The 25,599-nt window shown below is 40.8% G+C and overlaps 1 protein-coding gene across 8 annotated transcripts in view; it reads right to left on the bottom strand.

The window, feature by feature from the left end:
• prkdc (protein kinase, DNA-activated, catalytic subunit) overlaps nt 1-25,599 on the bottom strand; it is a 243,012-nt gene that overhangs the window by 52,122 nt on the left and 165,291 nt on the right. For 6 of the 8 annotated variants that reach the window (XM_041189174.1, XM_041189175.1, XM_041189178.1 and 3 more), the window contains 10 exons: nt 25,227-25,365; nt 24,301-24,489; nt 22,302-22,526; nt 18,793-18,901; nt 16,113-16,224; nt 13,776-13,959; nt 8,970-9,144; nt 4,810-5,000; nt 4,536-4,716; nt 2,258-2,418 (listed from right to left, as the gene is read on the bottom strand). In XM_041189174.1, the coding sequence (XP_041045108.1) occupies nt 2,258-2,418; nt 4,536-4,716; nt 4,810-5,000; nt 8,970-9,144; nt 13,776-13,959; nt 16,113-16,224; nt 18,793-18,901; nt 22,302-22,526; nt 24,301-24,489; nt 25,227-25,365 (1,666 nt within the window). The remainder of the gene's footprint in view (nt 1-2,257; nt 2,419-4,535; nt 4,717-4,809; nt 5,001-8,969; nt 9,145-13,775; nt 13,960-16,112; nt 16,225-18,792; nt 18,902-22,301; nt 22,527-24,300; nt 24,490-25,226; nt 25,366-25,599) is intronic. The other 2 variants (XM_041189177.1, XM_041189182.1) reach the window with 2 other exon arrangements.

Genomic DNA, 25,599 nt, shown 5'->3' with positions numbered 1-25,599 from the left:
AGTCTAGTCTCCAGAGTCTAAGTCCAAGGAGTCCAGGACCAGGCAAGTGTGGGGGTCTCAGGATAGGGAGGGGAGGCAAGGCCTGGGTGGGTGAACAGAGTGGGTGGGGAGTGTTGATGGAGCAGGGTCACTTTTCAGGCTTCTCCCTACCCCTGAACTCCTTCCACCAGCCCTTAAGTGGTCATCAATTGGCCACTTAAGGGACTCAATTGGGGCAAGGGTGGGCAGGCTATCCTAGGTCTTACCCATCCCATGGTAAAATTGGAGAGGATAGTGCGGGTGGGAGCCTGGTGGGAAGGCCAGCTGAGGAATTTGATAGCAAAGCCCCACCCCATCTGCAAACCCAATGTGGGGGAAGGTAAAATTTTGCCCCTTATTTTTAGATATGCATGGTGCTGCTCCTGGCATGCCTGCCTGCACGCTTCATTGAACCAGGGTGGAGCCCCTGGCTTGGTGGCAATGGTAGTGTGAGGATATTCTGGTGGCGTGAGGTTACAGATTGTGATTGAATACAATTCTGCTGCTGATGATGGCCCACACCACCTCAAGAATGACCAGTTTTGAGCTGCTCGGTATGTTGTGAATCTATCCTATTTAGCACATGGTGGTGCTACACAACCTGATAGCAGGTATCCTTAGTGTGAAGATAGGACTTTGTCTCCAAAAGGACTGTGTGGGGTTCATTCCTATTAATACTGTCATGGACACATGCATCTGTGACAAATAAATTGTCACAGGTCAAGGTCTGGTAGGTTTTTGCCCTTGTTTTGGTTCTCTCACTGCCTGCTGCAGGACTCAGCCAGCTTGGTCAGTCGTGGTGCTACCGAGCCACTCTTGGTGATGGACATTGAAATCCTCCATTCAGAGTACATTGTGCTTTTTCTATCTCCACTGCCTCTTCCAAGTGCTGTTCAACATGGTGAAGGAGTACTGACTCATCAGTTGTAGGTACTAATCAGCATGAGGTTTTCTTGCGCATGTTTGACCTAATGCCAGGAGGTTTAATGGGATCTGGAGTCAATAGTCACGACTCGCACTACCATTCCCTCCTAATTGCATGATCACCTTTACTGATACTAGTGTTTTATTCCAGATTTATTTAAGTAATTGATCTTAAATTCCACAGATACCGTGGTGAGATCTGAACTTCCGTCTCCAGACCATTCATCCAAAGGTCTGGATTACTAGTCCACTAGCATAACCAATAAGCTATTGTATTTTAAATTACATGCTTTTGTTCCAATGGCATACATTAACAGTGTAACAAAAAAAAAAATGAAAAATTGCACAAAGTAAATGGATTAAAAATTTGCATGCTGTGTCACAATGCCCCAGCGATATTCATATCGGTCTAAATTATAACAGTGACTGCGCTTCAGAAGTACTGCACTGACCGTAAAGCAATTTCAGGCATATGGAGGTAGTAAAAGACATTACATAAACAAAAGTTATTTCTTTCTTTGGAAAGTGAATTAGCATTCTATGCAATCAAGATGCATTGTCACCAGGTCTGACCTTGTCTGCACCTGGTATTCATCAGGAGCAGGAACAAGCAGCCACAGCAGAGTGAAAGACATTGGGAACTTCAGGGTGTTTTTTCTTCCTTCCTAATCCACTTGCCAGGAGACTTCATGGGATCTGGGGTCAATAGTCAGGACTAGTACTACCACTCCCTAAATGCATGATCACATTAGATTATAATATATCATAATTATATCACATAGAAATACCACTATGTGCATTTATTACATGGAGTCTGGTGACATAGCATATTGACACTCCAACACACTCAACTGGTATCCTTCTATTCCATATCACAAAGTGAACTGCGTCTCAAATGTGCCACTGTGGCAAGTCTGGGAAAAATGAAGGCAGCTTAGTCTAGCAATGCCTTTGACAGACAGCAATAAATTGTCATTCCAAAGCATGCTGGCTGTCCCCTTGACAGGGAAGGGTGTGTGCCGTGGAAAAAGTGGAGCAATCATAAACAACTTACTCAAACATGAAAAAAAGTTTGCAAATCAGGCAAATTATTCCACATCTTTTGGTTATTATTTCATTAAATTAATGACAGCCAATCAGTTCCATGTATACTACCATATACAAAAAGTAAACTGCAGTATTTTTTTGCAGCACAGGTTTACTCCCTCAGCTGGATGAACAAAAACTGTGACACTGCGTAAAAATACTCAAAGCCTGCAAAATCCAGCTGTTAAAGCATTAATGTAAAACAGCAGTCATCTGAACAAGTACATACCCCTCTCGTCATGAGGTCCTGTGTCTCAGCTGGATATAATTCCACAATCTGTAACAATCTAGGGAATCTCAGTCTGGCTTCTCTCGAATTATACTTCAGCGCTTTTAACATATTTTCCACTACGCAAGCTGGGAATGTCTGCAGCTCAGGGAAATTCACAACTGTAAGAAACATGAATTTATTTATTTATAAACATCAAAGAACTGAAAGTGCATGATGCACTAACAGCGTATTTGTGATCAACATTACTGTGAATGTGAAAGCTGTAACAAATAGTGATGACAAACACATTGTTCCAACATAAAAGCCGGGCTCCTTACTAACTTTTGTGCACTGGTCACTCTCCTAAAGCCCAGTAGTTGGATTGTCCATGTGGAAAATGCAAATGACTTTCAGGTCAGAAAACCATCTGGGGTTAAGGTCATGATATTAAGACAAGGACAAGTCTATCACCACTGTCAACACCCCTTTGTCCTTTTGTCTATGACATCTTTGGCAATCTCTTCTTTGCCTCCACCTATCACTGGCCCTCTATCCAGCTCTACCTGTCCCACCCCCCATAACCAGATTATATTTCACTTCATTTCCATATTTCTTTAGTTCTGATGAAGTCTCATACGGACTTGAAGTGTTAATTGTATTCCTCTCCGCAGATGCTGTCAGACCTGCTGAGTTTTTCCAGCTATTTTTGTTTTTGTTTCAGATTACCAGCATCCGCAGTATTTTGCTTTTATCTTAGACAAGTCTATCATGCTGTGCCTCTGTTGATGCAATGGGCCTACCAGAAAATCCAGATAAACATTTTCACAGAATCACAGAATTGTTTAGCACAGGCCATTCAGTCCATCATGTCTCCACCAGCTCCCTGAATGAACATTTGCTTTTATCCCTGAATAAACAATTGACCTGGTGCCACTCCCCTGCTATCTCCCCGTAACCCTTCACATTCTTCCTTTTTGGATAACAGTCTAATTCTCTTTTGTATGTCTCAATTAGGGAGAGGTGTTGGGATAGTGGTATTGTCACTGGGCTAATATTCCAGAGACCCAGGGTAGAGCTCTGGGGTCAATAGTCAGGACTTGCATTACCACTAATCACCTTTACTGATACTAGTGTTTTATTCCAGATTTATTTAAGTAATTGAATTTAATTTCCACAGATGCCATGTTGAGATTTAAATTTCTGTCTCGGGATCATTATCCAGGGGTCTGGATTACACGTCCATTACATGACCACTATGCTACGGTATTTTAAATTACATCTCTGCTACGCTTTTCTTCCAATGGCATACATTAATAGGGTAACAAGAAATAAATGAAAAATTGCACAAATTAATAGTGCTATGCTTTTGATCCAATGACCCAGGTTTGAATACCGCCACAGCAGATGGTGAAATTTGAATTAAATAAAAATCTGGAATTCAAAAAGAGTAATGATGACCATGGAACCATTGCTAGTTGTTGTAAAAACCCATGTGGTTCACTAATGTCCTTTAGGGAAGGAAATCTGCTGTCCTTACCTGGTCTGGTCTACATGTGACTCCGGCCCCACAGCAATGTGGTTGACACTTAAATGCCCTCTGAACAAAGGCAATTAGGGATGGACAATAAATGCTGGCTTAGCCAGCGATGCCCACATCCCATGAAGGAATTTAAAAAAAAATTGAACCTACCTCCACCATACACTCAGGTAGTGCATTCCAGATCCTAACCATTCGCTGCATGAAAAATTTTTCCTCATGTCATTTTGGTGCAACACCCCTATTTTGTACTCCCTAAATGTTGTTTTTATTTCAGATTTTGTGCATTTCCATTTTTTCCTTATATTTTGCATTTTCACAGCTCTTACAGACATTGCTTGCAAGTAAAAAAACCTAAATTCCTACAATTTGGGACCGAAATAAGCAATAATCATCAAAATCCAGTAAGGAGCTGCAATTTGAATGTTTTGTTTTTTGGATACTGTAATTAACTAAGGATTTAGTGGTATTGCATGTAATGACTTATGGGTCTCAAGAAAGGTTGGAAGAAGAAATAAAACTGGTGAGATAAAAGACGCAGGAAAATAGACTAAAGTCACAGAGAGGAAAATGGAAAGATTTCTTTTCAGTAAATGAAGGCAGGCAACAAAAGCAAAGGAAATTTGCGCCACAACTGGTCCCAGTCACTATGGTACCAAATATTAAGCCCCAATAGCTACATATTGTATAAATACACAATACAAGCAAATGTTCAGAACAGACGAGGACAAGTTATTACACATTTTCTTCCACTCTTACGGTTTTCACTTTCTTCTTCCTCACGCAGGCATTTGTCACAGAAATTTGCCAAATTCATGTAGGCTTTAATCACTCCCAATGTGTCAACATGTTTTTCAGAAAGAGACTGCAGCTCTTCTTCAACCTTTTTAACAGCAATTCGCAGATATTCATGAGCCTTTCTGTATAATCCAACTGAAACCTGAGCAACAACAAAATAAAGAGCTGTCAGAAAAGGTTCAGATATTAACTGGATTTATGCATCTTTTGGTACAGTTAGGAATTCTTTTCCCACCTGTGCTATATCGTCACTGGTAGCTCCAGAAAGTTCTATAACATTTCTTGCTCGGTTCTTCTCAATATGCTGAAGAACTGACGGGTCTTTATTCAGAGCATTAGCCATAATCCAATAGGTTGTTCCAAGCAATGTGTTCTGGTCTCTGAGAGCGTGCCTTTGTATATTTAGAGTCTCCACCTCAGCTTCAACTGTAAGATAAGATCTCTGTTCATGACAGCAACATTTAAATCCTCATTTACCTTTTCTTTCTGAATGGTTTTGGTGCCTTGTGTGTCAGTTATTGTGTGTGTTGCAGACCTTATATGATGGGGTATAAATTTATACCCAATACCCCAAACTTGTAAAAATAATAGTTTTAAAGACTGTTCTTTTAGATCCTTGTTTCACTATTTTTTAAAATAGCAATAACTAAGAATTATTTTCTGATCTGTATTTTTCTCTTCCACCTTTCATCATGTGACCTTTCCTAAGCTGACGCAGGAATATAAGGCTTAGGAGCAGGAGTATGCCATTCAGCCCTTCAAGCCTGCTCCGCCATTCGATAAGAGCATGGCTGATCTGCTGGAGGTCTACATTTTCCTGCCAGCTCCCCATAACACTTCACTTCCTTGTCTGTCAAAAATCTATGTAATTCAGCCTTGAATAAATTCAGTGACCCTGTTTTCGGGGGAAGAGAATTCCACATTCTAACGACATTCTGTAGAGAAAGGTTTTTCATCTGTCTTAAAAGGGAGACCTCTTATTCTTAAACTGCATCCTGCCTGGTTCTAGCTCGCCACCACATGAGGAAACATCCTCCCAGTATCCACCCTATCAAGTCCCCTCAGAATCTTATATTTTCAAAAAGATCACCTCTCATTCTTCTGAACTCCAATGGATATACGCCCAAACTGTTCAGCCTTTCTTCATAAGATGAGCCTTTCAACCAAGGAATGAGTTATGTGAACCTTCTTTGAACAGTTTCTAACACAATTATATCCTTTTTCAAATAAGGGGCCCAAAACTGCACACAATACTTCAGATGTGGTCTCGCCAGTGCCCTGTACAGCTGCAGTAAAACTTCCTTACTTTCATATTCCATTCCCCTTGCAATAAACACCAACATTCCATTTGCCTTCCTTATCACTTGCTACACCTGCATAATGTTTTGTGATTCATGCACCAGGACACCCAGATCCCGCTGTACCACTGAGTTCTGCAATCTCTCTCCAGTTAAATAGTAACCTGCTGTTCTATTCTACCTGCCAAAGTGGGCAAGTTCACATTTTCTCACATTATACTGCATCTGCCAAATTTTTGCCCACTCACTTAACCTGTCTATACCCTTTTGCGGACTCTCTACCTCTTCTTGACAATTTACTTTCCTACCTATCTTGGTGTCACTGGCAAATTTAGCTGCCATACAGACAATTCCCTTCATCCAACTTATTTATAGATTGCAAATAATTGAGACTCCAACACTGATCCCTGTGGCACTCCACTCTTTACAGCACGCAAACCTGAAAAAAGACCCATTTACCCCTACTCTCTGCTCCCTGTTAGCTACCCAATCCTTTACCCGTGTTAATATATAACTCCTATACCATGGGCAGAATTTCACACGTGTTGGGGGGGCTAGGCGGGGGCAGTTGGGAAGCCACCCGGGGCTGGAAGGCAATTTCACACCAGTGTGAAGAACGAGCAGAAGTGCTCAGTGCTGCCTGTGCAGGCGGGAGGGGTGGGGAGTGTGAGCCAGGTGAGGGCAAGTACGCACTTCATAATCTCCCTGAGGCACAGAGCTGCCTCAGGGAGGTGAAGTGTTATTGGACGGGCATTGAAAAATTGAAGTTAATTGATCATTTAATGGCCTTAACAGGCCTTTTAATTGGCGGCAGGCTTGCTGCTGACTTCAGCGTGTGCCCGCTGAATGAAATATCGCACAACTGTGCATTGACATTGGGACGCTCGACCAACATCAACGCATTGTCATTTTACACTCGAGCGGGTCGGGCGCGTGCCTGCCCATTGAGCTAAATCTTATCTTGTGTAATAACCTTTGATGTGGCCTTATTGAATGCCTTTTGGGAATCCATGTACACCACATGTACAGGTTCTCCCTTATCCACCTTGCTTGCTACTTCCTCAAAGAACTCTAATAAATTAGTTAAACACAATTACCCTTTCACAAAGCCACGATGATCTTGCCTGATGACGTTATTATTTTCCAAGCATCCTGCTATAACCTCCTTAATAATGGCTCCCAGCAATTTCGGTATGACAGATGTTAGACTAACTGGCCTATAGTTTTCTGCTTTCTGTCTCCCTCCTTTCTTGAATAAAGGTGTTACATTTGCCAGTTTCCAATCCGCTGGAACCCTTCCAAAATCTAAGGAATTTTGGAAGATTACAACCAATGCATCTACTATCTCTGCGGCCATTTCCTTTAAGACCCTAGAACGCAGGCCATCAGGTCCTGTGGAATCTTCAACCTTCAGATCTAATAGTTTTCCCAGCACCTTTTCTTTAGTGATGGTGATTGCTTTAAGTTCCTCCCTCCCCTTCAATTCTTGATTTTCAAGTATCCTTGGGAGGTTTTCTGCAGTGAAGACAGAAAATACCTGTTCGATGCCTTTGCCATCTCCTTGTTTTCCATTATCAGTTCCCCAGACTCTCTCCCTTGGGGACCAACATTATCTTTACTTACTCTTTTCCTATTTAAGAACTGGTAGAAACTCTTATTGTCTATTTTTATATTACTAGCTAGCTTTCTCGCATACTCTTAATAAGCAGATTGGTTCTCAGACCTCTGATGCTCTTGATTCGCCTGGTGATTAGTGGGTGGATGCCACATGTTTTGGAATGATCCATCTTTCTGAACTGCTTATTTGCTTGTGGAGAATTGGTCTGTTGTTTCCATTTGGTGGCACAACTGTAGTCAGGAGCCAATCCCTGTGTAAAGTGCATCACCCAACATCCGAAACCCTTTGCTACATGTTAAAGCTATGCCAGAAGAATGTTCTTTATTTAAAAATTCTAACTGACAATACAGACATATGAAATAGGAGTAGAAGTAGGCCATTTGGCCCCTTAACCTTGCTCTGCCATTCAATAAGATCATGGCTGATCTGTTTGTGTTTCGAGTTCCACATTCCCATCTATCCCCCGATAACCTTTGATTCCCTTGCCTAACAAGAATATATCTACCTCTGCCTTAAAAATATTTAGCGACTCAGCTTCCCCCGCCTTCTGAAACAGAGTTCCAAAGTTGCATAACCCTCAGAAAAAAATTCTCCTCATCTCTGTCCTAAAAGGGTGACCCCTAATTTTAAAACAGTGCCTCCAAGTTCTGGACTCACCCACAAGGGAAAACATCCTTTCCACATCCACCTTGTCAAGACCACTCAGGATCTTATATGTTTCGATCAAGTCACCCCTCACTCTTCTAAACCCCAGTGGAAACAAGCCCAGCCTGTCTAACCGGTCCTCCTAAGACAACCCGATCATTCCGGGTATCAATCTAGTAAACCTCCTCTGCAATGCCTCTTAACGCATTTACATCCTTCCTTAAATAAAGAGACCAAAACTGCATATAGTATTCGAGATACGGTCTCACCAAAGCCCTGTATAACTGAAGCATAACTCCTTATTTTTATGTTCAATTCCTCTCATAATAAAGGATAGCATTCCATTAACCTTCTTGATTACATGCTGTATCTGCATACTAACTTACTGTGACTCATTCACAAAAACATCTAGGTCCCTCTACACCTCAGAATACTGTATCCGTTCTCCGTTTAAATAACTTTTTTATTCTTCCTGCCAAAGTGAACAACTTCACGTTTTCCCACATTATACACCATCTGCCACATTTTTGCCCACTCACTCAACTTATCTATATTCGTCTGCACCTCCTTATGTCTTCTTCACAACATACTTTCCTACCTATTTGTGTCACCTGCAAACTTAGCTACCATAGGCCTTTGCTCCCTCATCTAAGTCATTTATTGCTTTTGTACAATTTATGCTGGTTTTCTAAAAAAGATAAAACATTTAAAAATCAGTGCCATTAGTGAAGATTAAAAACATGCAGGGAAGCTGTCAGAAACCCATTTAAAAAAAATTAAAGAATTGATTATTTTTGGTTGCTATGTTAATGTTAGAAAATTATCAGCCATTACCCAGCAAGGGGATGGTCTTCATCACCGTTACAATCTGCCCTGCTCTCTCCAGACTCCGACTGCGCTTATGACTGAATCGGCTATAACTTTGTATCCATCTCACTCTCCAGTCATTTTTAACCTTGGACTCTTTGTCAAGTTCTTTGAGCAACTTCGCCGACACTGAAAAGTTGTTCTGAAATAAGGAAAACAATTGACTTTCTGATAAAAAAGCTACAACATTCTGAATATGAAATATTTGTATTTATGTTAGTGAACATGAAAATAACTTGAAGAATGAATAATTTTGCAATTGAAGATGCAGGTTTAACACACTGGCAATTTACAAGTTCGTCACAGTTGTAATTTATTTTAAGTCTAATTGGATAACATGTATTTCAGCCATAAAATGAAAAACTTCCATCTTTATAATTTAGCAACCTATGATCTTTCACAATGGATACAAAAAGGCTCTAACTAGGATTTCTGCTTTTTTTTTAACCCAATATTTCCCTCCACTCCTAAAGACTTGTCTTCTTTGCTTCACCTCCTGCTACCTTGCCCAAGTGACCATTATTCATGTATAACCTTCAGCAGTGAGTGCTGGCAGCTTATCTGACTGAAAAACATTACTTAACATCAGAGATACATCTTTGCATCCGGGGACAGTGGTTAGCAATCAGAAGTTGGAATCCTGGCCACAATCTCATTTTCTGATTATAGCCGAGTTTAGTTTTGATCTGTATCAAGGCAACAAACTATGATTCAACAAGTAGACCTTCAATATCCCTGCCAATATCAAAATGTCTCTTCACAAACAATTAAGAACATAAGAAATAGGAGCAGCTCCTTCTGCCCTCCAAGCCTGCTCCACCATTAAGATCATGACTGACAAATACCTCAATTCAGCCTTTCCACACTATCCCCAAAGCTCTCAATTCCCAAAAATCTATCGATCTCTTCTTTGAATATATTCATCAACTGAGTATCCACAGACCTCTGAGGTGGAGAACTCCAAAGATTCATAACCCTTCTAGTGAAGAAATTTCTCATTTCATTTCTGTCCAAAATGGCTGACCCCTTATTTTGAGACTGCGACCCCTAGTTCTAGACTCCCCAGTCAGGATAAACATCCTCCCAGCACCTACCCTGTCAAGCCCCTTAAGAATTGTATTTGTTTCAATTAGATCACATCTCATTCTACTAAACTCTAGGGAATATTAAGCTTAATTTGTTCAATCTTTCCTCAAAGGACAATTGCCTCATCCCAAGAATCAGTCTAGTAAACCTTTGTTGCACTTCATCTAAGGCGAGTATCTCCTTCCTTGGGTAAGGAGACCAAAACTCGACATGGTACTCCAGGTGTGGTCTTACGAATGCTCTAAACAACAGCAGTAAGACTCCATCACTCCTATATTCCAATCCCTTTAATATAGGCTAACATATCATTTTCATTTCTAATTACTTGCTGTATCACCATATTAACTTTCCATGATTCGCATACAAGGTCACCCAGGTCCCTCTGAATATCAATATCAGTCTCACACCATTTAAAAAATACTCTTCCATTCTTACTTCCAGCATAGGTAACTTCACACTTCCCACATTATATTGCATCTGCCACATTCTTGCCCAATCACTTAAGTTGTCTATATCCCTTTCAAGCCTCCTCCTCAACATTTACATCCTCACCTAGCTTTTTATAATCAACAAACTCAGATACATTACACTCAGTCCCCTCATTTAAGCAACTGATATAATTTACAAATAGCTGAGGCCCAAGCACTGATTTTTATGGTACCTCACAGGTACCTCACAGGCCTGCCAATCTGAAACTGCAACTGATTGTTTTCTCTCCATTAACCAATTCTCAATCCATGCTAATAGAGTACCTCTAACACTCCCCATGGCCTTGAATTCTGTATAATAATCTCTTGTGTGGGATCTTATCAAATGCATTTTGAAAATTCAAATACGCTACAGGCGGAATTTTATGAGCCCTCCGGCTGGCAGGATTTTCTGATGCTGCTCGAGTGAATGGGCTTTTGAACGACCCCATGATAGGGTCATAAAATTCCACCCAGCATTACTGGTACCCCCTTATCCACCCTACTCGTCATGTTCTCAAAAAACTCAACAGATTTGTCAAGCACGATTTGCCGTGTTGATTCTCTCAGTCATATTGTGATATTCCAAATGTCCTGTTACCATGTTTCAAATAATACATTCTAGCATTTTCCTTACTATAGATGCAGGAATAACTGGGCTATAGTCTTCTGCCTTCACACTCACTCCTTTCTTGAATAGCATGTTACATTTGTTACTTCCAATCCTTGGGAACGGTTATAAAATCTAGGGAATTCTGGAAAATCGAAACTAGCGCATCCAACTATTTCTGCAGTTGCTTCTTTTAAAACTCGAGGATATAGGTCATCAAGTCCAAGGGATCTGTTAACTTTGAGCCCCATCAATTTCTTCAGAACTTTTTTTTAAAAAACTGATAGTATCTCTAGGTTCCTCACTTTCATTAGATCCTTGGTTTCCCTGCATTTTTGGAATATCTTTTGTGTCTTCAACTTTGAAGGCTAATGCAAGTGCTGGGTTTAATGGAGCCAACCAGAATGGGAAGGGGGGGAGAACAGGGCAGGAGTACCCGCTTCTAATTCTTGGCATTGGCAAAACTGACCCCAATTTAATTGGGGGGGGGGGGGGGCGGGGGGGAGGTGGTGTGGAGATGGCGGTGAGAAGAGCCCAACATGGGAATCCAACTGCTGGCAGCAGGATGTCAATTAGGCTCATCAATGAGCCACTTGGAGGCAATTATCCCTGAGCCCGCTGGAATTTAATGGTGGCTCAGGGATTTAATGGGAATCTCATGGCTCTCCCGTGGCTCCCAAAGGCCACCCAACAAATCCTGTCGGGTTTACCTGAGGCCTCGTAGGAGGGGTCCCTTGTTGAAAGCTAGTCAGTGGCTGAACAAGGGAGCCGGCATCAGGAAGGGGAAGCTGCCGAAATCCAACCTCAGCCCTTGCATCTGATCCCCCTCATCCCGCCAGCAATCCCCTTCCCATGACCCATATCTTGCCCCACTCACCTGTCTCCAGAGGTCCAGCGATAATCCATGAAGAAGACCTTCGAGCATTACTGGTGGCATCCGCTGTTCCTGGTGGCAGTACCAGAAATGGAAACTGCCAGCCTCCGATTGGCCAGCAGCTTTCTAGAGTGTGATTTCTGCCCTCTAAAGTTCTTGATTGCATGGGATTGGTGCTTGGGCCCCAAATAATCACAATATATATATCAATGATTTGGATGAGGAAACTAAATGTAGTATTTCCAAGATTGCGAATGACACAAAACTTGGTTGGAATGTGAGTGATGAGGAGGGTGTTAAGAGACAGGTTGAGTGATTGGGCAAATACGTGGCAGATGCAGTATAACATAGAATTGTAAAGTTATCCACTTTGGTAGGAAAACAGAATGGCAGAGTATTATTTAACTGGTGATAGATTGGGAAATGTCGTTATACAAAAGTGACCTGGATGTTCTTGTACACCATCAACTGAAAGCAAGCATTTAGGTGCAGCAAGCAGCTAAGGTGGCAAATGGTTTGTTGGCCTTCATTGCGAGAGGACTTGAGTACAGGAGCAAGGATGTCTTACTACAGCTGTTCAGGGCCTTGGTGAGACCACAACTGGAGTAGTGTGCGCAGTTTTGGTCTCCTTACCCAAGAAAAGATAGAGTTGCCATAGAGAGGGTGCAGCGAAGGTTCGCCAGATTGATTCCTGTGATGGCAGGATTGTCGTATGAGGAGAGATTGGGCCGACTACGCCTGTATTCACTGGAGTTTAGAAGAATGAGAGGGGATCTCACTGAAACGTATAAAATTCACTTGGATGGAGAGGCTGGATGCAGAAATGATGTTTCTTCTGGCTGGGGAGTCTAGACCAAGGGGGTCACAGTCTTAGCATATGGGGTAGGCCATTTAGGACTGGGATGAGGAGAAACTTCCTCACTCAGAGGGTGGTGAACCTGTGGAATTCTCTACCACAGAAGGCTGTGGAGGCAAAGTCACTGAATATATTTAAGGAGGAAATAGATTGATTTCTGGACTCTAAAGGCATCAAGGGGTATGGGGAGAGTGCATAAGTATGGCATTGAGATAAAGGATCAGCCATGATCATATTGAATGGTGGAGCAGGCTCAAAGGGCCGAATGACCTACTCCTGTTCCTATTTTATGTTTCTATGAGATGCCCGACACTGGCCAGTTAAGTGCCTGATTACACTTAATCTGCGTTGGAGCTCCCAGACAGAAGCAACGCAGGACTCGGACAGATTCTCCAACCGGTTGTGGGGGAGACTCCCATCATAGGAATTAAATTCTGCCTCCATTATTAGTATAATGTCTATGCCATGTCCTTATTGCCTATTATAATTTCTCCTGTCTCAGCCTCATGTTTACTTTCAAGACTCTCTTCCTATTTACACACATAGGGAAACTTTGACAATCTGTTTCATGTTTCTTGCTAGTTTTCTCTCATATTTTCTTTTTCTTTATCAATTTCTTGGCCATCCTTTGCTAATTATAAAATTTCACCAGTCCTCAGCCTTGCTACTCTTTTGGACAACATTGTGGAGGAACAATTTGATTCTCTGGGGGCAGTCATCATTAGAGGTTGCCACCTGCATGATGTTCAGCAATGATATCAATAGGTAAACTCTCACCGATAGCGATTCATGGCACTTTCTGCCCCGGAGAATCACAGATCACATATTTTTATGCCTGCTGCATTTAATCAACAGATGGCAGTAACATTTTGTTGCATACCTGTTTGCTTGCACTTTCTAACATTTTTAACTTCATATTAAATTTACAGCTTCTTATGAGCATGTTGACATCTTCCTCTCCGTCCACATCCATTTTAGTATCAGTTCCTTCATCATCCACCTCCATACTATCATCAGCTTGAACAAATGACAGTCGTTCCTTAATCTTGTCGAGGAAGAAACAGCTGCATTGCAGAAGATTTTAAAAAATCAGAAAGAAGAATTATAATAAAAGCAGTTTGATCAGTTGGTATTAGTTGTGGATTAAAAATATAAACTGAAGTCAGGAATGACTGAAACCAGACATATCAGTCTCAGTAACACCCAATCTCGGTAATACCCAATCAGGTCAGTGTAGGTGAGACATGGTACACAGGTGAGGTTTCATTGGGATGAGGTTGTTTGTGGCAGATGAACCTGGTCAGATAGATGTTGAGCAGGCTGCAACTTTGAAAGCTTTGTTCGGAGGTGAGGGCATATGAGAGGCAAAGTAAATCGGAAACTAGCTCTATGTAATTAAACAAAATAATATGGAAGAATATAAAACATAATTTTTTAAAAAGGCCATTAAAAAATGTACATCTTGCATGATCATGTGGAAACCTGATTGGTCCAATGATGTAAAGAAAAGGACCAAACAGCAATGGCGAAAGCTTAATATAGGCACCTAATTTCTAATTAGCCAGATAAACAAATTCACTTTTGGCAAACTATGTTAAATGAAATTAAGGATTTTTGTTAGCAATTTTCAACCATATTTCATATACAGGAACAGTAACCAGTGTTTATATTACTGGACTAGTAATCCAGAGGATTGAATAAAGTTCCAGAGACATTAGCGCAGATTCAACCATAGCAGCTGGGGAATTTAAATTCAATTAGCTGAATATGTCTGGAATAAAAAGCTAGTCTCAATGATGGTGACCACTACCAGAGAGTCATAAGAACCCACCTGGTTCACTAATGTCCTTTAGGGACAGAAATCTGCCCTTCAGGGACAGAAATCTGCCCTTCTTACCCAGCCTGGCCCACATGAGTCTAGACCCACAGAAATGTGGTCAAATCTTAAGCGTCCTCTGAAATGGACTAGCAATCCATTCAGTTTTTATCAAACTGCTGTAAAAAAGCCAAAAATGAATAAAACAAGATGGACCACCATCATGGGCCCAAGCACCAGATATGACAAAGTCATACCAGGACCCAGATCCTGCAAAGTCCTCCTTATTAAGCTGTGCCAAAACTGGGGGAGCTGTCTCATAGACCAGTCAAGCAACAGCCTGACAGTCATACTCACAGCCAAATGTATCACACTCCTGCATCAGCATCCTTGGATATGTCCTGTACCATCGGTAGGACAGAGGAATCAGGGTTGGCTACACAGTGATATACTGCTAGGTGGGGAGTGGCTCTGGGAGTCCTCAATGTTGACTCTGGACTTGTCATGGTCATCGTTCAGTAATCAGAATCATAGGCCAGGATTTTCTCCCTCAGCGATTTGGGGGTGGGGCCCACTCGCCGAGGGGAAAATGACGCGAGAGGAATCCCCAACGTCATCCTAGGCCATTTAAATCCTAAGGAAAGCGGGCGGACAGCGAAATCAGTTGTCCGACGGCCGACCTGTCAATGGCCAATTAAGGCCATTGACAAGCTCATTAAGATAGTTAAATGCCCTGCCCGGCCAACCTTAAGGCTGGCGGGCAGGCCAGGATCCCCAGCAACCTGCAGATTATTAATGAAACTTCAACCACTGGCGGGATGAAGTTTTATTACTGTTTTGTAAAAATTTAATAAATTTTGAGTTTGTTATCAACATGTCCCATCTCGTGTGACATTGTCACATGAGGGGGACATGTTAATAATTTTAAAATGTCTCTATTTTTTGACTTTACTTACCTTTCACTAAACTCCCTGAGACAGGACTTTGCCTCAGGGAGCAGTGTGCTCTTTGACAGATGGGGATTCCCTCCACCCCTCGCACAGGAAGCGTTTCCTGTCAGGCAGGCCGCTGGGTGGGCCTTAATTAGGGCCCGCCCACTCAAAATGGCGGCGGGCCCCGTTTCGGTGGCGGGGTTCGGCTGCCCACCCACAGCTGAGCCGGTGGGGCCCGCCCGCCAGCCAAGGGCTAAATTCTGCCCGTAGATTAGATATACATGAGGAAGATCATTCAGTTCATCCCTTCATAATTCTAAAAACTACTTGCAATGCTATTTAATACTCCATCTTATTCTTAATAAAAGAAATTACCACAATACTATTTAATATCCAATTCATAAATAATTTGGAGAACTATTATCATTTCTACATTGCAAATATGGGCAAAATCATTCCAGCATCATACCGGTTTGTGATTATGTCATCCCATACACTCATCGGATCCAGCTTTGATTCTGGGTACCGGCCTGTCCAAGTTCTTATTAATTTTCGGAGTGGCATATCAGCGATTAAATTAACTGCAAAACACAATATAATATTTATTCCACAAATCAAGAATAATTCACAAAGCTAGACTGGGTTGTGAAAGTCTTATTTACAAATCAAATTAATACGATGTCCCAATGCACCCAGGTTATAGCAAGTCAAAATTTCAGATGCTCTTATAATCTAAGCATAGAATAATACTGATTATATATCTATAGGTTCTGTCCATAAACACAAGTCAACATTTGTAACTGGATTGTGTGCACAAACATTTTGTAATCAGAAAACCAAATGCAAACATTTGGCATCAATTGTGGTTTGCTGTGGAACCACTTAATTCAAAACGCTTTTTGTAAAAGATTCTCCACAACATGAAAAGCCAAGAGCATGCTTACTGTAGAAAATAAGACATGTCAAAAATTGGTTTTACTATGTCCAGGAGGCATGCCTAGAGCAGCACGAAGCATACCTAAAAATCAGGTGTCAATCTGGTGAAGCTACAACACAGGACTACTTGCATGCCAAACAACATAAGCAGCAAATGATAGAGCTAAGTGATTCCACAACTAGCCAGCGGATCAGATCTAAGCTCTGCAGTCCTGCCAAATTCAGCTGTAAATGGTGGTTGACAATTAAACAACTCATTGGAAGAAGAGGCTCCACAAATATTCCAACCCTCAATGATGGGCGAGCCCAGCAAATCAGTGCAAAAGATAAGACTGGATAGTCCATTTAGGGCTCCCCGGAGATCCCCAGCATCACAGATGCCAGTCTTCAGCCAATTCGATTCACTCCATCTGATATCAAGAAATGGCTGAAGACACTGGATACTGCAAAGGCCACAGACCCTGACAACTTTCTGGCTGTAGTATTGAAGACTTGTGCTCCAGAACAGTCAGGCTGTTCCAGTATGGCTACAACACTGGCACTTATCCAACTATGTGGCAATTTATCCAGGTATGTCCTGTACACAAAAAGCAGGACAAATCCAACCCAGCCAATTACCACCCCATCAGTCTACTCTCCGTCCATCAGCAAAATGATGGAAGGGGTTATCAATAGTGCTGTCAAGTGGCATTTGCTCAGGGAGGTGTCCTAGACCCAACCTTCTGCTGCTTCATGAATGACCTTCCTTCCATTATAAGGTCAGAAGTGGGGATGTTCACTGATGATTGCACAATTATCAGCACCATTTAAGACTCCTCAGATACTGAAGCAGTCCATGGCCAAATGCAGCAAGGTCTGGACAATATCCAGGCTTGGGCTGACAAGCGGCAAGTAGCATTTGCGCCACACAAGTGCCAGGCAATGATCATTTCCAGCAAGGGAGAGAATCTATCCATTGTCCCTTGACATTCAAAGGCATTACCATTGCTGAATCCTCACCTATCAACATCCAGGGGGTTACCACTGACCAGAAACTGAATTGGATGAGCCACATAAATATTGTGGCTACAAGAGCAGGTCAGAGGCTAGGAATCCTGTGGTGAGTAACTGACCTCCTTACTCCTCAAAGCCTGTCCATCATCTATAAGGCACAAGTCAGGAAAGTGATGGAATACTCTCCACTTGCCTGGATGTGGCAGCCCCAACCACACTCAAGAAGCTTGACAGCATAGAGGATAAAGCAGCCCACTTGACTGGCACCCCATCCGTAAACATTCATCCCTCCACCACTGACACATGGTGGCAGCAGTGTGTTCCATCTTAAAGATGCACTGTAGGAATACACCAAGGTTCCTTAGACAGCACCTTCCAAACCCACGACCACTACCATTTAAATGGACAAGGGCAGCAAATACAAGAGAACACCACCACCCGGAAGTTCCCCTCCAAGTCACTCGCCATCCTGACTTGGAAATATATTGCTGTTCCTTCACTGTTGCTGGATCAAAACCGGAACTCACTCGCTAACAGCACTTTGGGTGTACCTATAGCACATAGACAACAGTGGTTCAAGAACGCAGCTCAACACCACCTTCTCAAGGGCAATTAGGGATGGGCAATAAATGCTGGCCTAGCCAATGACGTCCACATCCCCTTAATGAATAAAAAAAGTTACACAAAAAATTTCAATAGATTTTTCCCTCAGCAAATATAGGCAAAGCAAAAGGCCCTGAGACTGACAATCCACAGTGACATCTCAAGAGCAAATAGAAATAAATCTCAAGGTTATCTGATCCAGATTGAAATATTGCATCTGGCATTACTTATCCCTCAATGAGACAAGTCATAAAAATGTGTGATATCTTGATCATAAGTCCTTGGTTTTAGTCTTAAAAGGGGCAAGGACTCCATAAAACAATTTATCTTTGGTTCAGACATGGAGAAGACCCACAGTGTCATTGCTAAGTATTGTGATGATGCATTTCAATTTGATTCAAACCATTCTGTTTGTGTTTAAAACATATCCATTTAAAACAAAGATTTGGCATATTCTTTCCCATGAGGTCTTTTTTGGGTCATATGCATTGTATTATTAAATCAATTAAACTGATTGTATCTTGTCAGTGACAAACTTTCATCTGGAACATCAACATCTAGCTGTGGGACACATCAGCCTACAGATATTATTATTTCAGTAGAACACAGGATCTTACATCCTTTGGTGATGAAACGAAGAAAATCCTGGATCTCTGTCAGAGTTTGAAGAGATTGCAACTTGGTAAGTCGGCTCCTCAGTAGCAGTGTGTCAATGCTGGAATAATTCTAAGGAAAAAAATTGAACTCGTTTTTATAAATATATGTCATGTGTTATCAAATACAACTTCAATATATGTGTTCTTTCCTTAGAACCTTCCTGTTGATTCCCTGCTTTTTCTCTCCCTCCTTTCCTAAATAGCAGTACTAAATTTTTTAACTGTCAATCTGCTGGGTCCATTCCTGAATCTAGAGGATTGTGGAAAATCATAACTAGTGCATCCACTATCTCTGCAGCTATCTCGGTTAGAACCTTAGAGTGTAAGCCACCAAATTCCTGGAATTTGCTGTTTTTTTTTAGTCCCTTAAGTTTCTCTAATACTTTATTTCTGATATTAATTATTTTAAGTTCCTACTCCTTGTTAGCCCCTTGGTTAAACTTTGATATGCATTTTGTGTCTTCTGCTGTAAAGACAGGCACAAAATATTTGCTCTGCCATTTCCTCATTCCCCATGATAATTTCTCCAGTCTCCGCTTCAGCTACTCTTTACTTTGTATACTTATAAAAGCTATTACAATTTGTTTTAATATTCCTGGCTAGTTTACCCTCATATTCAATTTTTTCTCTTTTTAGCAACTTTTTGGTGGCCCCTTGGTTACTAAAACCCTCCCAATCCTCAGACTTACTACTAATCTTTGAAAGATAATAAGCCTCTCCTTTTAATTTAATACTACCTTTAGTATTCCTACTAAGACACAGATGGATCTTGCTTCCTGAGTTATTTTTTAATGGAACATATTTTTATTGAAGATTTTGAATAATGCTTCTCATTTTATTTACCACCACATTTTTTAGTCTATTTACACAATGAACATTAGCCAGCTTTCCCCTCATATATAAATAACTTTAAGTTTCTTGTTTTGCACTCCAGTATGTTGCTCTCTAACTTAATATAGGATTCAATTGTATTATGATCACTTTTTCCCCAAAAGAGCTTTTATTTTGAGGTTACAAATTAACCTGCCTCATTGCACAATACCAGATCTAAAAAAGCTTTGTCCCTGGTTGGTTCCTCAACTTATTGTTGAAGGAAGCTGCCGCAAAAGCATTCTACTAACTTATCTTCCAGAATACCATCATGCATTTGATTCACCTAGTCTAAAGGAAGATTAAAATCCCCCACAATTATTACATTGTCTTTGTTACAGGCTCCAATTGTTTCTTGTTTAATGCTCCGTCTAATAGTATAATGATCATTAGGGGCCCTATAAACCACTGCAACCAGTGTTTTCTGACAGAAGAAGCATGGAAGATACAGTATTCATAATCACCACCAAAATTGATTCTACTTCCTGATCTTCTGAGTCAAGATCCTTTCTTACAATTGTCCTCATGTCATCCTTTATTATCAAGGTTGCTCCTCCTCCTTTTAATTCTGCCTATCTTTCCAAAATGTTGTGTACCCTGGAATATTTCCCAACCTTGCTCACCTTGGAACCATGTCTCTGTAATGGCAGACAGATCTAAACCATTTAACTGTTTGTGCTTCTAGTTCATCGATCTTGTTACAAATGCCTTGTGCATTCAGATAGTCAATTATTTTTAACACTATTTCTTTTCAAGAGCCTTATTTACTGATGCACCAGTGCCATTAAACTCTGTTCCCTTATGTCCCCTTATCGCCTCGATATTTCTCTTCAGATTTCTAAATCTCTCTTCACCCGACCCTGCATTCTACCCCTCATCCCCACAAGGACAATTCACCAGGACAACGATCTTAGTCTAGTTTAAGTGGAGCCCATCCCAATGGGACAGCCTCCTCTTTCCCCTGTACTGGTGCCAGTGCCTCAATCAAAACGCCTACATCCCACACAACTCTGAGCTAAGTATTTAATTCTCTAATCGGCTTGACTTTATGCTAATTGGCAAATGGCTCAGGTAACAATCTGGAGATTACTACCTTTAAGTTTCTACATTTTAATTTGGGCCATATCTCCTCAAATTCTCAGCAAAACATCATTTCTAGCTCTTCCTATGCCGTTGGTTCCTACATGGACTACAAATGGATCCTTCTGCTCAGATTGTAAGTTTGTCTCCAGCCACATCTTTAACCCTGGCACAGGGCAGGCTGAACTCCCGTTGTATATGCTGCACCTCAGTTAGTAGCACTCGTGTCTCTGAGTAAGGAGGCTGTAGGTTCAAGTCCACTTAAGGGGACTTGAGCACAAAAATCAAGGATGGTACAGCAGTGCAGTACTTAGGGAGTGCTGCATTGTTGGAGGGGCCATCTTTTAGATGAAAAGAATGTCATCTCAGGTGAATGTAAATGATCCCATAGCACTATTTTGAAGAAGAGCAAAGGAGTTATCCCCAGTGCCCTGGCCAAGATTTGACCCTCAATCAACATCACAAGAACAGATTATCTCATTATTATCACAATGCTATTTGTGGGAGCTTGCAGTGTGCAAATTGGCTGCCATATTTCCTACATTAGAACAGTGGCTACACTTCAAAACTACTTTATTGCTTACAATGCACTTTGAGGCATCCGGTGGTCCTGAAAGCACTATATAAACACAAGTTCTCTTTTTTTTTGTGCTCTAGAAATCTGAAGAATATATGGCTAACCTGATACAGTAAGTCCTCACTTAACATTGACTCACAACCTTATTTCACTTTAATGTTGTTAATACTGTCAGTATATCTGTTTAATATTTCCAGTGTCACTGTTGTTTGCCACAGACTTCCTCTTCAGTGGTCTGTCTGCTCACATGACTTTTCACAGAGCAATTCAACCTTCACCCCGAGTACCTCTTCCTCCTGCTCCCCCCCCTTGCTGACTACCCGCCTCGACCCCCAGCCTTACCTACTCTCCTCACTTGCCTCTCAACCTCTGTTCTTAGTTGAGTTCTTGGTGGCTTATGACTTCAGGCTTCGCTTCTAGCTTCATTTCTGAACTTTCGCTAAGTCCTGCTCTCTATCTAGTGGCAGAGGTTGATCAGTGCAGATAGTCAGGGCTTCAGCTGCTAACTGCACCAGCCAACTTCTGCCTCTAGATGGAACGTGGTCAATCTAAAAGTATTGAGTAGTGAGGCGAGTACTGTAATTTTTAAGGCATTTAATTGAACAGTGTATTGTATTTCTTTTACATTTAGAGATGCATTTTGTTTTGCAAGTTATTTCAGCTAGGAATGCACAGTGCTGCACATGTATGGTACAGTATTTCAACTTGTACATTTTTTTTCTGGGCAAGAAATGCCCAAAGGAACCTAACTTCAGCTTTAGCATTGATTCCTATGGGAACCCATGATTTATTTAAAATTGCGATTTTCAGACCCACAAGCACAACTTTAAGTGAGGACTTATTGTAATTAGATGGCTACTTTCTTAAATTCCAATCACATATAGCATATAAAGTCTTTGATAAATCTAAACCATCAATTCTTGACCATATGCCAGATACTTACCTGCATAAAAATTTGGATACTATTATTGACATAGTATTTGGCACGATCAAAGTCATCCTGCAGGATGTACAGGAGGCTCAGTTCCTGGCTGTAGCGGCTTTCAATAACAGTTTTCCGTTGGTCCACCTTCATTGCGTTGTCAATAAATGTCAGCAAAGACTGGTCAACTTCACCCAACTGCAATAATTTCACTTTACTACGCATCATGTGTGGCAAATAAGTCTCCTAAAAAACAAATGCAAGAATAAAACATATTCTCAGAATCCTTTAAACATCTACACAAGCACATAACTCTCTGAATAATCATTTTTACACTAAAATAAAAACATTTCTGTTTATCTCCATGTCTTCTTCCTTTGGTTGCACCAGGACCCATCTGAGGTGGACAGAGTTGGTGGTTCATGATTACAAATAGATAAGATGGTCTGTCCTCGCCAAACTATAACACTGTACAATTTAGCAGCCTAGCTGACAACTATCCAGGCTTTTCAGGGGAAAAAAAACATGGATGCATTTGGAAAAACATTTTCCTTTTAGAGTTCGTATTTTTATCTTCATATTTCTCTATCTGAGCTAACTGGAAGCTGAATGAGTGGCACTCAACCTAAAGTGGTACACACCCAGAGACTGATGAAACCTTGAGTGGTGCTTCAAAAGATTCACACCTTCGATACAAAATTGAACTTTAATTGGTCATTGTACATTGCAATTAGATGAGAAAAGCACACTAAGTAGTGGAAAAAGCAGTAACTACAAATTAAAAGGGACACATTTGTATTCATCATAGCAATCAACAGAAAGATGAAGAAAATGTTGCAAAGGCAAATGTTTCCACCATCCACTTTCATAGTGAGTGCAAGATTATGTGATTTGCGCAGTATTGATTAGGTGTCAGGAAATAGTTCACTGTAACCTGGTCTCAAGCATTCCAGACTGGAGAGGTTAGTGTATTAATATTGTTGGGAAGGAACTGACAGAATGTGACACCACCATCTATTGGCTCAAAACATAAACTACAACTTGGTACATAATGTCAGCGAAATGTCCCTGGGTAATTTAGACAGCAAATATCAGCCCCTTTCCCTGGCCCCTGTGCACTGACAGTAAAAAAGACAAAACAGCCTGGCGCCAAGCTCTAAAATTAAATGTGCAACTACCCAGGAGCTAATTACATTATCTGCCTCCCTTTGCATATTCTCTTGAATGCTGAAGGTGCCAATTAATTAGAACTAAGAAGTTTTACTAATTTCTGCATGTGTTAATCATAGTTAATTGGGGACTAATTGAATGAATACCTGTTTGATTTGTAGTAAGGAATAGGTACATCAAGGACCAGCCTGAGGCTGTTGAACTTGCTCAGCTTCAGTATGAGGGCTAGCTTCAGTATGGGTGTGATGATCTACTATATAACCAATTTGGACATTTGGGATAATAGTGATTGCAAGTGTTCTATTTACGCAGTTTGCTTATCTTGGATAAGTGCCTCATCAATCAGCCTTTCAGTTTCGACATTGGTTCATTGTGACAGTACAGTTCACACGTTAAAAAGCAATTCAAGAATATCCTATATATTCTAAATGCAAACATCTACAATAAAATATACATGAATTATCATTCATTTATTGCTCCAATATCTTGACATGAGGAAAACATTTAGCACATGAAGTTAAGATTTCTGGAAGCTGAACAATCGACATGCTTTGGCAAAGGGTTGGCTCACTCTTCTTCTACATTGACAACTATATTACTCTCCAATGTTTGGTCTATGTGTACTCAGTAACATCTTAAAGAGCTCAAGTGAACACACCAAACAAACCATAAGAGTGCAAATGTTAACCATCATTTTTGCAAATTACTTTTAAAAAAGCTTCTGGAGACAAAGTTTTTCTATTAAGAGATTTCCATTGATTTCACTCAATCTTTTGGTATATGATTAACACACGAGGTCTATGGTGTTGAAACAAAGAATGTGCCCAAAACTTGAAGCACTTTTGTTCACCTGATAGAAAGGATCAGTCCATATCTCATCTAAATTTACAGGTGTTTTGTCACCGAGGTTGACGGTGGAACAATATTCCAGTGATTTCCATTCAGTCAGGTGACTGTAACACTCCAAAGCTGCAATATCCCAAAAGTCTCTCTCTGCATCTGTAGGGTTTCCATCTACCCACTCATCAGAATTCAGGGCCTGCCAAATCAAATCCATATTAACTCTAAGAATAGGTTAGAAATATTACCATATAGTTAATGCAATGCTATTTACTGATGCCCTACATATACACACAAAGAAAAGGTCTTCAACAAAAAAAGGCAAAATGACAAGAAACGTTGACAATAAAAGGCTCTGCAGGCAAAATATTTGGAAGCAATATAACCTATGTCTACACCAGTTTTACTTAGATTTTTACTGGTACCATTCCATCAATCTGGTAATAAAAGAAATCCATTAATTTGTCTCCACATTTTCCTTTTACCTTCGCCAAAACTGCCTGTGAGATGAGTAGTAATGTTTTGGGAACACTCTCACTTCCAAGTTCCTCTCCAAATCAAACACCACCCTGACTTGGATATATATCCTTCATCTTCACTTACTGTCTAATTAGAACACCCCTGTTTAATGCATTCCAGCGTCATCAGCACAAGGTTAATATAAAATCACCAGCAGCTTCTCAGTGCAATTGGAGATAAGGAATAAATGTGGCCTAGCCAATGATGGTCACATTAAGCAAACAAAAAAAAGGCTATGCTTACAATTCACTATACAGCTGCTGTGATACAAAAAAAATTTACAATTGCTTCCATTGCACACAAAACATATTCAATTCATTGTGCTAAAATCACAACCTTTTGACTATAGTGAACAGGAGAAAGGGCAGCCAGCTATCACACTAGTCAGACTGTCAGTATTCTTACAATCACTTTTACCTGATCATATAACCGTACTGCCTCTGCATAATCACTTTTTGCTTCTGCCAGTAGTGCCTTTTGAGTGATGGGCTTTGTGCCAATTTTTTCACTGAAGATCCCACGCAGGACATCATAATCCCCTAGCGATCGGTACAACCTGCAAAAAGATGAAAGTCAAGCATTCAAAGCTTTCAGAACTAACATTCGCCAAATTAAAATACATTTTTACATTAACCTAGTTGTAATGCCCTACATATACACACAAAGAAGAGGTCTTCAACAAAAAAGGCAAAACGGCAAGAAACCTAGACAATAAAAGGCTGTGCAGGCGAAATATTTGGAAGCAATATAACCAATGTCTACACCAGTTTTACTTAGATTTTTACAGGTA

The sequence above is a fragment of the Carcharodon carcharias genome, chromosome 6 (assembly GCF_017639515.1).
Source record: "Carcharodon carcharias isolate sCarCar2 chromosome 6, sCarCar2.pri, whole genome shotgun sequence".
Classification (NCBI taxonomy): domain Eukaryota; kingdom Metazoa; phylum Chordata; class Chondrichthyes; order Lamniformes; family Lamnidae; genus Carcharodon; species Carcharodon carcharias.
Note: the sequence above shows the minus strand (reverse complement) of the source record. Positions and strands in the feature narration are given on the sequence as shown.